Source organism: Staurois parvus, unplaced genomic scaffold, assembly GCF_062004578.1.
Source record: "Staurois parvus isolate SC_StPar_1 unplaced genomic scaffold, SC_StPar_1.0 ptg000772l, whole genome shotgun sequence".
In the NCBI taxonomy this organism is placed as follows: domain Eukaryota; kingdom Metazoa; phylum Chordata; class Amphibia; order Anura; family Ranidae; genus Staurois; species Staurois parvus.
Genome location: NW_028318568.1, coordinates 2,161,154 through 2,178,941, shown reverse-complemented (window position 1 = coordinate 2,178,941; position 17,788 = coordinate 2,161,154). Strand labels below are relative to the sequence as shown.

At 44.9% G+C, this 17,788-nt stretch overlaps 1 protein-coding gene across 1 annotated transcript in view; it reads left to right on the top strand.

The window, feature by feature from the left end:
• The first annotated feature begins 5,861 nt into the window (after window positions 1-5,861).
• PDIA4 (protein disulfide isomerase family A member 4) overlaps window positions 5,862-17,788 on the top strand; it is a 52,886-nt gene continuing 40,959 nt past the window's right edge. Inside the window, exons 1-3 of the mRNA XM_089654528.1 lie at window positions 5,862-6,177; window positions 9,070-9,187; window positions 12,272-12,477. Coding sequence (XP_089510654.1) covers window positions 6,102-6,177; window positions 9,070-9,187; window positions 12,272-12,477 — 400 coding nt within the window. The 5' untranslated portion in view covers window positions 5,862-6,101. The remainder of the gene's footprint in view (window positions 6,178-9,069; window positions 9,188-12,271; window positions 12,478-17,788) is intronic.

Genomic DNA, 17,788 nt, shown 5'->3' with positions numbered 1-17,788 from the left:
GGTCAAAAGCGATTTTAGACCGGCTAGAGAACAGCGATAGTAAATTAGAACCACTTGCAGAATTGATTGATAATGATTCGTGGGGGGAAATTCATCATCAGACACTGAAAACGATTTTGCGACTTTGCTCAGTGATGTGCGAACTTGGCGCTATATTTCAAATTTCAGTGTTTTTGATTTATGTTATTTAATTAAATGTATTGTTCGGACAGATTTCAGTGAGTTATTCCTAAAAATTACAGGCCTACAATAAAAAAATACATATTTCCATGCAAAAAAATTTACCGCTTTGAGCACATAAATATGGACATAATCAGATCGCTAGGGAGGCTACTAAAGTGAGTGGGTGCAGCAGGGAACCAGTGCTCCGGGAAAGCACAGAGAGGGTAAAACAGCTGGCTTGCCATTAATTCAGGATGGCATAAGCTGAGCCCACCTTCCCCTTCTCAAGACTTGCTGAGCCCGCCCCCTTGCCTAAACCCTGCCTTCCAACTGAGCCTGCCTCCCGCCTGAGTCATGCCGAGCTCTCCCGACCTGCCAAGCCCTGGTCCCTTCTTCCTGGGATCCTGAAAACTGCCGCCCTAGGCAAACGCCTTGTTTGCCTTGTGGCAGATACGCCCCTGCATGGAGGTGGTCAGTATCAGAGAAGAGAAGGGTTGAGGTGGCGAAGGTTTCTACGGGTAACTGTTAGGCAGTTGTAGAGCAAGGATATGGAAGACAGGGAGAGAGTGAAACTAATAAGGTGATGATCAGAGAATGGGAGAGGATTGTTGGAGAGGTTGCACGGAGCGCAGAGATAGAAGAAAATAAGGTCAAGGGTGTTGCCATCAGAGTGAGTGGACGCATGTACCCATTGCTTCAGGTCAAATGAGGAGGCTAGACTGAGATGTTTAGACGTAGCAGGAGTATTGGCATTAACAGGTATGTTGAAGTCACCAAGAATGATTGTGGGGGTTTCAGATGAGAGTATGTACGGTAGTCAGGCAAAGAAGTCATCAAGGAAAGTTGATATTGGTCCAACGGGTCAGTAGATGACAGCTATTCTTAGAGCAATGGGAGAAAATAGACAAATACAGTGTGCCTCAAAAGTGGAGAGCATCAGAGAGGGAGGTGGGTTAATGTGTGGAGCTAGCAAGTGTATAGTCCAAACGCACACGTTCCTGCGTTAAAAATAGCTGTGTGTATAAGTGGGTGCTGCAGTGACCGTCAGCTGGAACCGAACAGAATCAGCAAGGAAAAATGTCACCAGCACACCAAGGATCACCAATATGGGTCCAAAGGTTTTAATGAACGATCACATAGTTACAGCAAGGCAACGTTTCGGAGTCTCGCAGGACCCCTTCATCAGGCATGTCTGATGAAGGGGTCCTGCGAGACTCCGAAACGTTGCCTTGCTGTAACTATGTGATCGTTCATTAAAACCTTTGGACCCATATTGGTGATCCTTGGTGTGCTGGTGACATTTTTCCTTGCCGAGACTAGAGAAGGCCACCATGGGAGAGGGAAGCAGTGTCAGATTCCTTAAGCCAGGTTTCAGTAATGGCAAGTAGGTTAAAGGAATTTGTGATAAAGAGGTTGTGGAGAGAGGCGAGTTTGTTACAGACAGAGGAAGCAGGAAAAGGAGAAGGTGGTTTTGGAAAGAAGAGGAATGGAGACTAAGTTCTGTGGATTGCCGGTGCTGCCAGAGGGAATGGAGTGATGGGAGCATTGGGCACCGTAAATGATGGAGGCCCAGGGTTTGGGTATATTTATCTCCAGAGGCTAGGAGAAGCAAAAGGGTATGCATATTTGCGTACACTTGCTGCCAAATAGTTAACCACTTCCTGCCAGCCCTATAGCAGTTTTACTGCTACAGGATGGCTGCTCTGTACATTTCTGCGTAGGGTGCACGCCGCCCTACCGATGCTGTCATTGTCTCCTCAAGATATCAATCATGGGTCCTGCCCAGCGATTCATGGCTGGGACTTGGAGATCAGCGGAGCAGCTGACAGGGATGAGATCTGTAAATGTAAAAAACACACATAATTACACTCCCTATCACACAGTTAACCCTTTGATCACCCCAGATGTTAACGCCTTTCTTCCCAGTTTTATTAGTACAGTGTCAGTGCTTTTTTTTTTTAGCACTGATTACTGTATTAGTGTCACAGGAGCGGTCAGTGGCAGTTAGTCAGTTCCCACCTAGTGTCAGAATGCCCACCGCAGTCCTGCTATAATGATGTGGGACAGGGCCCCTGTACTGCAAGTGATGCACAAACTCAGCCCTCCGTCACTGTCAGGGATCCCCTCGATCCCCGCCGCGATGGTCCCGGCGCAGGCGCACTGCACCGCCCTGTGTAGGGACACAGGCACTAGGTCCGGGCCGGCCGCGGCGTTCGAGTTCACGCATGCGCAGTAGAAGCCGCAGCCGCCCGCTGGGCACCAATGGCAGCGCAGGGCGGGATATTTAAATGTCCCTGAGCTGTCATTTCGGTGCCTTCTGGTCTTACCTGTTCCCTGTGTATCTGAACCTGTGCTAGTAAGTTATTTGACCCGGATTGTTCTTGACCTGCTGATTTCTCCTGCCCAGACCCTTGCTTTGCCTGACCTCTCTTCCTGGATGCCCCTCATTAGATTTGACCTACTGTTGCTGACCTGGCGTGTGACCCGACGATTCTCTGCCCGCTCCCTTGTACCTTACCGTCCTCTACGTTACCAACTCAGCCTGTCTGACTTCGCACTTGCTCAGCCATCCATCCCATCGGGGTCACCCGACCTCCTCACATCTGGCTCTCCCTGGTTGGAGCCCCTGGCGAACACCCCTACCACTGACAGGTGTGCTCAGTAGTGGCGACCTGGTCCCGGGGTACAAGTCCATCCCCACCATCAGGGGCTCTGGTGAACAAGTACCCTGGGGCTTAGACTCCGCGCTCTGGGCACGCCTGACCAGTGGAGTGCTAGTGGTGCCACTCGGCGGTCCCTCACAGTCACTTCCCGGACAGACATCAGTGCGCTCCATCCCGGAGCGCACCCACCAGCAAGCAAACAGATAAAGGAACCAAAACAATTTATAACGAGGACATTCAAAATACAGAGCCCACCCAAACTAAAATAGCAGGGGAAAGCGAAAGGTCTAGCTGAAATACAACCGGATCAAAAAAGGAAGAACGGAATATAAATAAATTTAAGACTAGGATCTTATGAACAGAATCCTGTAGGCCACTAAATTTATAGGTACCTAGTATGAAAAAGAGCACCTGGCTGTCTGGGACTGCTTGAACCACTACAACAAAATTTACCTGTAAGTGCTCACAAAGATAATGTCTGATTCTGCGGTTTTGTGTGCAATGTATCAAGTGACAGTGATCGACATATGGTTATATTTCAAGCAAAATTACTCATTTTATGTCTTTTACTATGTTTATGTGATACATGTACATAGTAACAATAAAATACTGTTTTTATGTACTGATATTCATTTTTGTTTTATACCTCAGAAGGTACATTTATAGTTCCAAAATTAAGTGTTGTGGTTCTATTAAAACTGTGACAGGTAGCGGCAAGAAGATCCCCCGCTAGCTATCACAAGGAGCGGGGGGCCATTCCGTTCATAACATGTTACACCGTGAATATGGGTGTAACATGTTATGAAAGGTGAACTTATCCTTTAATGAGATCTAGACTAAAGCATGGCTGCCCAACCTGTGGCCCCCCAGCTGTTGTGGAACTACAAGTTCCATGAGGCATTGCAAGGTTGACAGCTACAAGTATGTTCCGCAACTGGAGGGCCACAGGTTGGGCACCCATGATCTAGACCAGGGGTCTCCAAACTTTAGAAACAAAGGTTCAATTTACTGCCATTCAAACTTTAGGGGACCCAGACTGTCGCCAGTGGGAGTAAAAAAAGGCCCTGGCATCACTGGGAATTAGTTCCCAATTTCTGGTATCAGTGGGAGGAACACTGCCCCATTGCTGGTGTCAATGGAACAGCGCCATCACTGGGGACAGTGGGAGGAACAGCGCTCCGTCGCTGGGGTCACTGGGAGGAACAGCACCCTGTTGATGGGAGGAACAGCTCCCCATCATTGATATCAGTGGGAGGAATAGCACCCAATTGTTGGGGTCAATGGGAGGAATACTGCCCTGTCATTGGGAGGAAAAGTGCCCCCTCGTTGAGGTCAGTGGGAGGAACAGCGCCTCATCGTTGGGGTCAGTGGGAGCAGCATCCCATCGTTGGGGTCAGTGGGAGGAGCAGCGCCCCATTGATGGGAGGAACAGCGCCCCATCATTGGTATCAGTGGGAGGAATAGCGCCCAATTGTTGGGGTCAATGGGAGAAATAGCGCCCAATTGTTGGGGTCAATGGGAGGAATAGCGCCCAATTGTTGGGGTCAATGGGAGGAATAGCGCCCAATTGTTGGGGTCAATGGGAGGAATAGCGCCCAATTGTTGGGGTCAATGGGAGGAATAGCGCCCAATTGTTGGGGTCAATGGGAGAAATAGCGCACAATTGTTGGGGTCAATGGGAGGAATACTGCCCTGCCATTGGGAGGAACAGCGTCCCCTCGTTGAGGTCAGTGGGAGGAATAGCGCACAGTCGTTGGGGGTCACTGGGAGGAATAGCGCACAGTCGTTGGGGGTCACTGGGAGGAATAGCGCACAGTCGTTGGGGTCACTGGGAGGAATAGCGCACAGTCGTTGGGGTCACTGGGAGGAACACTGCCCCGTCGCTGGTGTCAGTGGAAGAACACTGCCCCGTCGCTGGTGTCAGTGGAAGAACACTGCCCCGTCGCTGATATCAGTGGAAGGAACAGCGCCCCGTCGCTGGGGTCAGTGGGAGGAACAGCGCCCTGTCGCTGGGGTCAGTGGGAGGAACAGCGCCCCATCGATGGGAGGAACAGTGTCCTCTCGTTGGTGTCAGTAGGAGGAATAGTGCCCAATTGTTGGAGTCAGTGGGAGGAATAGCACCCAATTGTTGGAGTCAGTGGGAGGAATAGTGCCCTGTCATTGGGAAGAACAGAGCCCCCTCGTTGGGGTAAGTGGGAGGAACAGCGCCCCATCCTTGAGGTCAGTGGGAGGAGTGGCACCTCCATCCTTGGGGTCAGTAGGAGGAGTGGCGCCTCCATCCTTGGGGTCAGTGGGAGGAGTGGCGCCTCCATCCTTGGGGTCAGTGGGAGGAGTGGCGCCTCCATCCTTGGGGTCAGTGGGAGGAGTGGCGCCTCCATCCTTGGGGTCAGTGGGAGGAGTGACACCTCCATCCTTGGGGTCAGTGGCCCCTCCATCCTTAGGGTCAATGGAAGGAATAATGCTTCATATCAGTGGAAGGAAAAGTGCCCCATGGGCTGGATAAAAGCAAAGGGCCACATCTGACTTGAGGGCCACAGTTTGGACCCCTGGTCTAGATGAGCCTCAATGCTGTTTTTTTTTTAACCTCCATTGTGTGAAGTAGTGAACATTATTCTGCTCGGCTTCTGGATTGTTTCTGTTTTTTCCCGGTAATAACACCTTTTCTTCACTGATCCCAACAAGCCTAACTACGCAGCATCTCTCCGTCTCCGACCCTGTCAGCCAATGACGGTCAGCGCTGCCTAGACGTGCACTGCTCCATAGTCCAATACGTTCCTTTCAGGCTTCACCTTCAGCCAAATTCCAGCACTGTGCGAGCTCCGCGATCCTCCGCCTCTCCCATACTTCTAACCAACCGCCGACTGACTAGTCCATTTTACTGACACCGCCCCGCCGAGGTCTCCGCCTTCTCTAGGTAAAGTGGCACGCATTAATTGGCGGATTATCCAAGCAGCCAATGACAGGCGAGCACCTCACAAATCCTAGTGTTGTTATGAAAATGAGGAGAACTCTGCAGCGGCTTCGCCTCCTCACATCGCACGGTTCACCCGTTTCTTGCTCATTGTTTTCGCTACCAATCTTGTATTCAGGACGCTGTACGGCAGAATAGGGGGCGTGGTGGTGTGTAGCTGAACGGTGATTTGTCCACGATCTGCAACATCCCTTGCCGTTGCCCAACTCCACAGGAAGCCTTGGCGAGGGGGCGGGTTTACGGGTGTATTTGTGTGAATGTCTGGCAGCACCTTCTGCAGTGCCGGACGGGTTGTGTAGAAGGAGATGGGGCTGTGGAGATCGCTGAGCCTTCCCCTCCTTATTGGATTGCTGCTCATAGATACTGTGCCCGGCGAGGAAGGTGAGGAAAGCGGTTCCCTGCTTAGCTGAGGCTGCTGTGACTGTGGAAGTGTTTACATCTCCAGGGCTGAGACAATGGGTGGAGGCAATTGTAGTCTCTAATCACCTCAGTGACTCCCTAGGGATTCAACAAGACTCAAGGCTTGACAAGCCAACCAGGGCTGCTCTTTGGGTACAGAATGATATTGTGGTGCGAAGACATGCGGGCCACGTGATGCCTTGTTACTTGAAGCAGAGATTTGTGGTAGCTCTGTCTATAGAGGTGCCATGTTAGGCTGTGTAGAGATACATTGGAAACTGTGGTTTTACCACTTGCCCTCCAGAGGATTTACCACCCCCCCCCCTTCTCCCGACCAGGCCATGTTTTGCATTATGACGCTGCGTTACTTTAACTTACAATTGCACGGTCATGCAACGCTGCACCACATGAAATTTGCATCTTTTTTTTCCCATAGAGCTTTTTGATCTTTAAGTTTTTTTTTTTTTTTTTTTTTTTTTTTGCGCTATAAACAAAAAAAAAACAATTTTTTTGAGAAAAAAACAGTATTTTTGACATTTTGTTATTAGACATGTCCAATATAAAAATGTAAAAAATCTGATTTAGGCCAAAATGTATTCCGACATGTCTTTGCTAAAAAAAAAAAATCCCAATACGTGTAGATTAATTGGTTTACATGAAAGTTATAGCGTTTACAAATGGCGGTGTGTGTGTATTTTCTGGCGTATAAGACTACTTTTTATACTTAAAAATATACCCCAAAAATTGGGGGTCTTATACGCGGGTATAAAATGTGAACCTTGAGTTTGGGTCAAGCTGGCTGGATGTGTGGTATATACAGTATACCGCGCTGAGCCAAGCGGTTTCAAAACGTACCGGTACATCCCTACTGTAATCAGCCCGCTGGATGTGTGTATGTACGATAGCTGCGGCTACATACAGTATACGCTGGGCCAATCACGGCGAGTGATGTATTCATTAGTAGAATACATCACTTGCCGTGATTGGCCCAGTGTATACGGTATGTAGCCGAAGCTGCCGTATTACCGCACATCCAGGGGGCTGTATATATACTGTATATTGTATGTAGCTGAAGCTACCGTATTACCGCACATCCAGCGGGCTGTATATATACTGTATACTGTATGTGGCTGAAGCTACCGTATTACCGCACATCCAGCGGTAACCATCTGATTTGGAATTTGATCCATATGATGACTGTCTTACAAATGTATCACAAGATGTCATTCATGAACTGATGATGTCAGAGGATGAACATGAGGATTTTGAAGGATTTTAAGTACCCATAAGTCCTAACCATTTCAATAAAAAAAAATCGGATGTTTTTAAATGGTGTTGCCTCAGAAGGGGGGTAGTCTTATACGGCGAGTATAGCCCAAAACCTGTGTTTTAACTGGAAAATTAGGGGGTCGTCTTATACACCCAGTCGCCTTATACGCTGGAAAATACGGTGTGTACGTGTGTGTATATATATATATATATATATATATATTCGTTTTTTTGGGTTTTGTTTACTAGTAGTGGCAGCAACTTATAGCAGGACTGCGGTGGGCATTCTGACACCGGGGGGAACTGACTTGGTGCCATGCACAGTGACACCAATACAGTGATCAGTGCTAATAAAAAGCACGGACACTGTACTAATGGCGTTGGGCAGGAAGCAGTTGACGTGGGGCGATCAAAGTGTTAACTGTGTTGTCACATTATGTGCTTCACTGTAAGCACACTACTTTGTATGGCTCTGCTATGCAGAGCCATACAAGGCGGTGTGCAGGCGCTGCATGTTCTCTGGTGTGATGAATCGCGCCTCTCTGTCTGGCAATCCAATGGATGTGTCTGGGTTTGGCAGTTGCCAAGAGAACGGTACTTGCCTGACTGTATTGTGTAAAGTTTGGTGGAGGGGGGATTATGGTGTGAGGTTGTTAGTTATTTCAGGGGTTGGGCTTGGCTCCTTCGTTCCAGTGAAGGGAACTCTTCAGGCTTCAGCATACCAAGACATTTTGGACAATTTCATGCTCCCAACTTTGTGGGTACAATTTGGGGATGTCCCCTTCCTGTTCCAACATGACTGCGCCCCAGTGCACAAGGCAAGGTCCATAAAGACATGGATGAGTGAGTTTGGGGTGGAGGAATTTGACTGACCTGCACAGAATCCTGACCTCAACCCGATAGAACACCTTTGGGATGAATTAGAGCGGGGACTGTGAGCCAGGCCTTCTCATCTGACATCAGTGCCTGACCTGACAAATGTACTTCTGCAAGAATAGTCAAACATTCCCGTAGACACCCTCCTAAACCTTGTGGACGGCCTTCCCAGAAGAGTTGACTCTGTTATATTCCAAGACCAGCTCCGTTTATAAAAGCAAGTGTGAGGGGGGGGGGGGGGGTAAAACCTTCCTCGCATTGAAGGTCCCATTCCACACATTGAAGGTCTGCTGCACTCTCAGGTTATTCCTGTTGTAGAATGCCTAAATGACCTCCTCTTTAATTGTCAGCCAATGTCCGTTAGACAGTGCAGGCTGCACTATGGTTGGGCGGACTCTAAATCTCCAGAAATCCGTTCTGGAACCTTGTATCTGGGCCTGATTCTGGATGTGATCCAGTCCAAAGATCTTACAAAAATAAGGAATCTTTTTTGCAAGATCCTGCAGGAGAAAAATGAGCCTTCTTACCCAGCCATTATGAGTCTCGCAATAAGAATTTGGGCCCTAGTTCACGGTAATCAATATTTATAAACTATATTTGCTGTAAAAAGTACTCTAAAAGTGATAACCAAATAAGCTGCTATATCAATTATTGCACATATACATTTTAGATCTTATTTTCTTTTGGGTAATGACTTTGTCTGTTTTTTTTATATTTTTGGCTTTCCAGAAATTCCTACAGATGAGCATGAAGTTGAGGAAAGTGATGTGATCGCATTAACAGATTTAAACTTTGATAGTTTTGTTGCCGATAAAGACACTGTACTTTTGGAGTTTTATGCTCCCTGGTAAGTAGATAGGTTTTTCTACAAATATAGTATTTCTTCAATTTCACATTGTCCTTGCCATACAAAGCAAGGATAGAGACGAGGGAGGGCTAGCAAACACTCTTTTATCATAATAAAGGAAACCATCTTAAAGTGGAACTAAAGGCAAAAGGTTACAAATTACGAACAGGCAGACTTTTTATTAGGCCCCATGTACACGGGACACTTCTGAATGGTGGAAAACGTAGGTTACAAAATGTCTAAAAAAAATGCTTCTAAATGCAAATAAACAAAGATAAGCACAGGAGAACCTCCCAAATGCCCAGAATGCACTGAAAAATTAACTATTTCAAACTGTGTCAGAGAAATACAGAGCATAGAAGCAGAGACAGCAGTATGTGTTGAACTTAACTTAGGTGTGAGTTGCTCATTAACATTTCTTTTGTTTCCAAGGGTGGGACAGGTGTCTGGTGGAGGGAGTCATTAAGGCCACCTGGCAGGGGGTTTGGGTGTGAATGGTCATTAACATATCTTTTGTTTTCAAGGGTGGGAGAGGTCTGAGGTGTGAATTGGTCACTACCACGTGTGCAAGCTTGGTGGGAACATCCTGTTTTCAGTGTTTTGTCCATCCCAGTCCCTCAAACGCTTTGTATGCATTTTTCATGATGAAAAAATGCTCTGGACAGCATCGGGAACTGGAAGAGTTAAAAAAAAATTATAAACGCGATTTGCTGCGTTTACAAGCATTTTGTGTTTGAAACGCTGATGAAATTAACTGCTGAACGCAAGTTTTCTGCATTAAAAAAAATGACTGTAAACTCAAATGACTGTAAATGAAGATGTGTACATGGACACATAGGAAAACATTAGGGGGAGTTCAGGGGCTGCTGAATAAAAAACCCTGAACAGCTCCCAAACGTGAGTTTTATCAGCTGCAGTGTACATGAGCCCTTACAGAAGAGACCTGTAATGTACAATTAGGCTTTGCTTACTGTGCACATTGAACAACACGCATTACAAATAATCAAAGGATTTCCCAGCACACTTGCCAGCCAGCAAAACAGCCAAGCTGACCCTAAAAATGCACATTAAAAACGGAGGGTTATGTTTGCAAATCTATGTGTAAGCAGCCCAGGTGGTTTTCTATTATCCCCATTTTTTTCTACTGTCTGTGTTTATTGTAAAATCATTTTCTATTTTGGTGTGGTGTTTTTTTTTTTTTTTTTTTTTTTTTTTTTTTTTTTTGTGTTTACAGTAAATTGTATTGCAGGTTTTCAATGATTAATTTTACAGCAAAGATTAATTTTTCATTAGTATTAATTTCACCACATCTTAGATACAGTATGTATCGTTAATGGTAGTCTCTTCAATACACCGAGCACAAGCTGGGCATATAAAGGAAGGGCAACTATTGCATGGCTATAAGTATAAGGGTGTCATGTTGTGCAGAGAAATGGGAAAAGGATGTATGAGGGAAGATGGGGGAGAGAATATCAGAATGGGGGGGGTGGAGAGAATGTCAGAATGGGGGGAGAGTTATGGAGAAGTGGACCATATTTTATCATTTATCTTTTTGTACTTTTTTTTTTTTTTTTGCTATAATTTTGGCTTTCCACAATTTTCAATTTTTTTTTTTTTGTTTAAAAGGTTTCTCCAAATTCTTTTTATTTGTTCTTTTTTTTTTGTTTATCCCCTAACCAACTGATTCCATGTTCACTATGTGTATTGAGACAAAACTTCCCATAAGTGGACATCACTTAACAGAAAATGGCAGCCTCGAATAACTTAACTGATTGGAATGGTGTACAGGAGTAGCAGGAGAGGTATTTTCTTTTTTTACAGTCACATGATTCATACTCTGGTTAATAATTCATACTCTGAATGGTCTATGGTTGTCAGTGGTGCACCCCAAGGTTCAGTGTTGTGACCCTTATTTTTTAATATATTTATAAACGATATAGGGTCTGAGATTAAAAATCCCATTTCAGTCTTTGCAGAGACATCAAGCTGTGCAGTGGAATAACATCCTTACAGGATTCTTCAATTTACAAGCCGACCTCAATGCTCTGTTTAATTGGGCAACTATGTGGCAAATGAGGTTTAATGTTGATAAATGTAAGGTTATGCACTTGGGGGCTAAGAATATGCATGTATCATACATACTAGGGGAGTACAACTGGGGGAGTCAATGGTGGAGAAGGATCTGGGAGTTCTGGTAGATCACAAGCTTAATAATGGCATGCAATGCCAAGCTGCGGCTTCTAAAGCGAGAAAAATCCTCTCTTGTATTAAGAGGTGTAGACTCCAGAGAGAGAGAGATATCATATTATCCCTGTACAAATCATTAGTAACACCTCATCTGGAATATGCAGTTCAATATTGGGTACCAATTCACAAAAAGAACATTGGGGAACTGGAGAAAGTACAGAGAAGAGCAACCAAACTGATAAGAGGCATGGAGGAGATCAGCTATGAGGAAAGATTAGAGGAACTGAATTTATTCTCTCTTGAGAAGAGGAGATTTAAAGGGGGATATGATCAACATGTATAAATACATCAGTGGTTCATATAGTGAACTCTGTGTAGAGTCATTCACCCTGAGGACATCAGAGGACAAGGGGGGTAGGAAAAGAAATGTAATCTCCAAACACAGAGAGGTTTCTTCACAGTAAGAGAAGTGGAATAAACTCCTTTAAGAGTTGGTTCTGACCAGCTCAGTGGATTGCTTTAAACAAGGCCTAGATTCTTTCTTGGATGCACAGAATATAACTGGATACAACATTTTTAGGTAAAGTTGATCCAGGGAATATCCGATTGCCTCTCTGGGGGTCAGAAAGGAATTTTTTTTTTTTTCCCCCTGCAGGAGCAAATTAGATCATGCTTTGCTGGGGTTTTTTTCTTTTGCCTTCTTCTGGATCAACTGCGGGTGTAGGATTCTAACTTTATTTTTTAATGGTTGAACTGGATGGACTTTTGTTTCTTTTTCAGCCAGATTAACTCTGTAACTATGTTTTATGGCACTTTTTTTCAGTTTTGCAAAATACTCCTTTTAGGATCAGCTTTTTAAGAATGAAGCAAAATGAATTTATGATTATATTTTTTTAGGTGTGGTCACTGTAAGCAGTTTGCTCCTGAATATGAAAAAATTGCAAAGACACTAAAGGACAATGATCCACAGATTCCAGTTGCAAAAATTGATGCGACAGAAGCGTCAAAAGTTGCTGAAAAATATGACATTGGTGGCTATCCCACAATTAAAATCCTAAAGAAAGGCCAGCCTATTGACTATGATGGTCCTCGAACAGAAAAAGGTAAGTAAAACATCAGTTTAACATGCAATTGACTTGAAAAGTTTGAGAGTAAGCTTCACTCATAAACTGTTTTTAAAAAAGAAAACAAAATTTTGATTTCAACATTTTTTGCTTTTTGTTGTGACAACAGAAAAGTAACTTGACTATTGTGTTTAAATTTTAAACTCCAATACTTTCCTAATACATGATAAACTGACAAGTAAGAGGAGGCATTGCTCATTATTGTGGTAATGTCTGCTTTACATATACAAATAGGAAACATACAAATGTATCCGCTCTTCATAACGCTTAAAATAATCTTTCATTGTGGCCCAAAAAAAAATATTTTGGGCTATAATGTGGCCATCAGGAGGATCGGACACTGCAAAACAAAAGCAACTGTAGCAACCTTAATTATAACCTCTCCTAGCTATCCAGCATGTTTTATTCTCTGCATCTGCCGTTGAATCTCACTGGCAGGAAATCTTGCAATCAGGGTTGCCCCAACCTCCTGCAACCTTCCTTTTTTTTTTTTTTTTTCTGACCAGCTGAAAAAAAATAACAGAACTCCTATTAGAAACTAAAACAATTGATATTTAATCCATATAAACACAATCTGTAAACTCTGGCAATACCCATAACTGCTAATTGGCTTGGTTTTACATTTCAAAAGTCAACACAGCATGACAATTTATCAGCCACCCTGCTGGCATGTAGTTGAAGAACAAGTTATGCACGGCAAAGAGAGCAATGGGCATGACCAGCTTGAGTCTTGATAGTGGGAGTGACCTAAAAGAGGGTGAATAAAAAAACTTCTGACCACCTACCTCTAAATGAACATAGCAGCTGCTAGGGTGAGTACACGTTGACATGTCCTTGATGCTTGTCTTTAGAGCGTGGCAATTTTTAACTCGACATGTCAAGTTTCACAGACGGCATCATTGCTATGGTTGTTCAATGCCAGTTTCCAGTTTGGCTTGAAAAAAAAAACAGATTCAGGAGGCAGCATTATCCTCTCCTGCACTAACAGTAGGAGGGTCTTTAAAGGGACATTAAATACAAGGAATGTGCATTAAGTACAGATTGCAGGATTCAGGTGTGTGCAAACATTGTGCCAAACCTCTTCCATTTGAAAATTTATGGAGGCCACTATGTTCTTGGGAACCTGCAGTGCATCAGATTTTTTTTTTTTCTTTTTTGCCTTCCCCAAATTGGTGTGTTGCAATAATCCTGTCTCTGAGCGCTGCAGGCAGTTCCTTTTGACCTCCATGGCTTTTGCTCTGATACAGTATGCATTGTTGGCTGTGAGACCTTTTTTTATAAAGGTGTGCCTTTCCAAACTATGTCCAATCAATTTAACTTGGCACAAGTTGATTCCAATCAAGGTGTAGAAACGTCTCGGCCACAGTCAAGAGAAATGGGAGGCACCCAATTTCAAGTGTTGCAAAGGGTCGGAAGACTTCTGCCAATGTTACATACATAGTTAGTCTAGCTGAAAAAAGACACAAGCCAATCTAGTTCAACCATAAAAGGAAAAGGAAAACATTTTATATCCCATGCCCACAGTTGATCCAGAGGAAGGCAAACACCTCCATCGAAGCATGATGCAGTTTGCTCCTGTAAGAGAAAAGCATTCCTTCCTGATCCCCCCCCCCCCCCCCCCCCCCCCCCCAAGAGGCAATCGGATATTCCCTGGTTCAACTTTACCTATAAATGTTAGTATCCAGTTATACACTGCTCAAAAAAATTAAAGGAACACTTTTTTTAATCAGATTATAGCATCAAGTCAATTAAACTCCTGGGATATTGATCTGGTCCGTTAAGTAGCAGAGGGGATTGTTAATTTCATTAACACCAAAACCAGCTGAAATTGATTAACAGGTGCATTAGCTGGGCAACAATGAGACGACCCCCAAATCAAGATTTACAGGTGGAGGCCACTGACTTTTTTTTTTTTTTTTTTTTTTTTTTTCCCTACTCCTTTTCTGACTGTTTTTTTTTTCACTAGTTTTGCATTTGGTTAGAATCCGTGTCACTACTGGTAGCATGAGGCTATACCTGGACCCTACAGAGGTTGCATAGGCAGTTCAACTCCTCCAGGATGGCACATCAATATGTGCCATTGCCAGAAGGTTTGCTGTGTCTCCCAGCACAGTCTCAAGAGCATGGAGGAGATTCCAGGAGACAGGCAGTTTCTCAGGAGAGTTGGACAGGGCTGTAGAAGGTCCTTAACCCATCAGCAGGACCGGTATCTGCTCCTTTGTAGGAGGAACAGGATGAGCATTGCCAGAGCCCTACAAATTGGCCTTCATAAGGCCACTGGTGTGAATGTTTGTTTCTAATCAAAAAGACTTCATGAGGGTGGCCTGAGAGCCCGACGTCCTCTAGTGGACTCTGTCCTCACTGCCCGGCATATGGAGCTCGATTTGTCATTTGCCATTGAATACCAGAATTGGCAGGTCTGCCTTAGGTGCACGGTGCTTTTCACAGATGAGAGCAGGTTCACCCTCAGTTCATATGACAGACGTGAAAGGGTCTGGAGAAGCTGTGGAGAATGTTATGCTGCCTGTAACATCATTCAGCATGACTGTTTTGCTGGTGGGTCAGTGATGGTCTGGAGAGGGATATCCATGGAGGGATGCACAGACCTCTACAGGCTAGACAATGGCACTCTGACTACCATTAGGTATCGGGATGAAACCCTTGGGCCCATTTTCAGACCCCACGTTGGTACAGTGGGGCCTAGATTCCTCCTGGTGCATGACAATGCCCGGCCTCATGTGGTGGTGAGAGTATGTAGGCAGTTCGTGGAGGATGAAGGAATTGATACCATTGAATGGGCCCCCTCGCTCGCCTGACCTAAATCCAATAGAACACCTCAGAGATATCACGTTTCGGTTGCACTTCACACTGTCCCAGGAGCTCCGTGATGCCCTGGTCCAGATTTGGGAGGAAATACCCCAGGACATAATCTGTTGTCTCATTAGAAACATTCCACCGATGTTGTCAGGCATGTATACAAACATGTAGGGGCCATACAAACTACTGAGTACCATTTTGAATTGCTACAATGACATTTCAGCAAAATGGACTAGCCTGCATCATTATACTCTCTTTGATTTTCGGGGGGGGGGGGGGGGGGGGTGTCTGATGGAAATGAAAATTTATAAACCTACAGAGGAATTAATTCAAACGATTGGGGCATTCTTGCGTTCCTAAAATTACCCAGTCCATATCAGTATAGATATCCAGCATGATCCTTTTTTCCCTATTGAGAGCTGAAGTGTTTTCAAAGTGTTCCTTTTAATCCTTTTGAGCAATGTATTCTGTGAATCTAGATAAGAATCCAGGCCTTTGCTTTAAAAAAAAAAAAAAAAAAATCTACTTTGCTGGCCAGAACCATCTCTTGAGGGAGTCTGTGCCACATTTTCAGAGCTCTTACTGTGAAGAAACCTTTCTGTATTTGAAGATTTAAATCTCTTCCTGCAGATTTAAAGAGTGCCCCCCTGTGTCCTCTGATGATTTTAAGGTGAATAACTACCATATGGACCACTTATGTTCATGTTGACTTACAGTGGGGCAAAAAAGTATTTAGTCAGCCACCAATTGTGCAAGTTCTCCCACTTAAAAAGATGAGAGAGGCCTGTAATTGGCACCATAGGTAGACCTCAACTACTTTCGTCTTCACCATAGTGGAGTTTGGAGTGTGACTGTTTGAAGTTGTGGACAGGTGTCGTTTATACTGATAACACATTCAAACAGGTGCTATTGATACAGGTAATGAGTGCAGGACAGAGGAGTTTCTTAAAGAAGAAGGTACAGGTCTGAGAGAGCCAGAAATCTTACTTATTTTCCACCTTAATTTGCAGATAAATACTTTCCAAATCAGCCAATGTGATTGTCTGGATTTTTTTTTTCTCATTTTGTCTCTCATAGTTGAGGTCTACCTATGATGCCAATTACAGGCCTCTCTCATCTTTTTAAGTGGGAGAACTTGCACAATTGGTGGCTGACTAAATACTTTTTTGCCCCACTGTATATACATGTTGATTGTGACAGACTGCTTGACACCCCACCAAGGTGCTTCTGTCGAACTGCTTCCTCACCGCTGGGACACAAGACCAGGGAATTATAGCAGGACATTGCACCCAAGCACTAGACATCACTAGGTGCAACCTTGACACTTTTTTTTTTTTTTTTTATTGAACAGAAATTCAGATTTTTATACACTTCAAAAATAGGGACAGTCCCTACATGAACAATGAAAAGAAACATTACACATTGGGATAACGAGGCCAAATTGACACAAGACTAATCCCATCATGTAGAAACTTCCAAGAGGGCCTGCCGACAGACAGAAACAATAGGTGACTCAACAGTGGGAGCTAGACACCACAGTAAACACATCACATCCTCTGCTTTGACTAACTTTTGGGGAAGGAGGACTGCCACCTTCTTTCCCGGACTGTGGAGAGATGAGTCAGTTGCTCCATTTCCTGGACTCCCGCTGTTCCGCGAGGATGACTTCCTGCGTCCCAACACTGCTGCTGGAGAGGGAGGATGATCATCTCCACTTCCGCACTGTGGATCTGCCGCTGGGGGAGAAGAAACACTGGCTACTTCTCCCTGAGGTTCCCGTGTTGCTCTAGGTGTTGGGCAGAGGTAGTAGACCCTACTAACAGGACATAGACTGGCGGTACTCTGTCCTGCCGCCAGCGCTTCAGCTGGGGTTAGGAGTTTCACTGTCTTGGTCTGCTGCTGGGGAGAAGGGCTGCCCGCCCTGGCTCCCTTGAGCTCCAGAAGTGCTGTTGGTGCTGGGTAGAGTTAGTGGTTCTCTGCTCTGATGCCAGCTCTTCCGCTGGAAAGTAAAATGAAAATTGTTGGCTTTGCACAAATCCTCCAGGGCCACTGATTGTTGTAGGAAGAGGTCAGCAGCACTCTGCCTCAATGCCATCTCTTCTGTTGGAGGCTCATTGGGTTGTTCCTCCTCAGCAGAAAAGTCTATTAAAGTCCCAGTCTCTGGAGCTGGTGGCGGATGGAGGTTCACTTTCTCCTCTTCCTGGAGCTGCTGAAGGTGCTGGACAGAGGTTGGCAATGCTCTGCCTGATGCCAGCGCTTCTGCTGGTGACTCCTAATCCATAACATCCATGGGTACTGGGGCATACTATTGAGCTTTGTCGAACAGTCTTTTTTTTTTTTTTTTTTAATCTTGTTACAGCTCAAATTCCTGTTTTTAACTGTAAAGCCCAAGTCACTGCTGAATCCGAGCTCACAGTTACTCTGCTCCATTGCCGACACTTCATCTGGGATTTCAGAGCTGTTGGCTGGTACT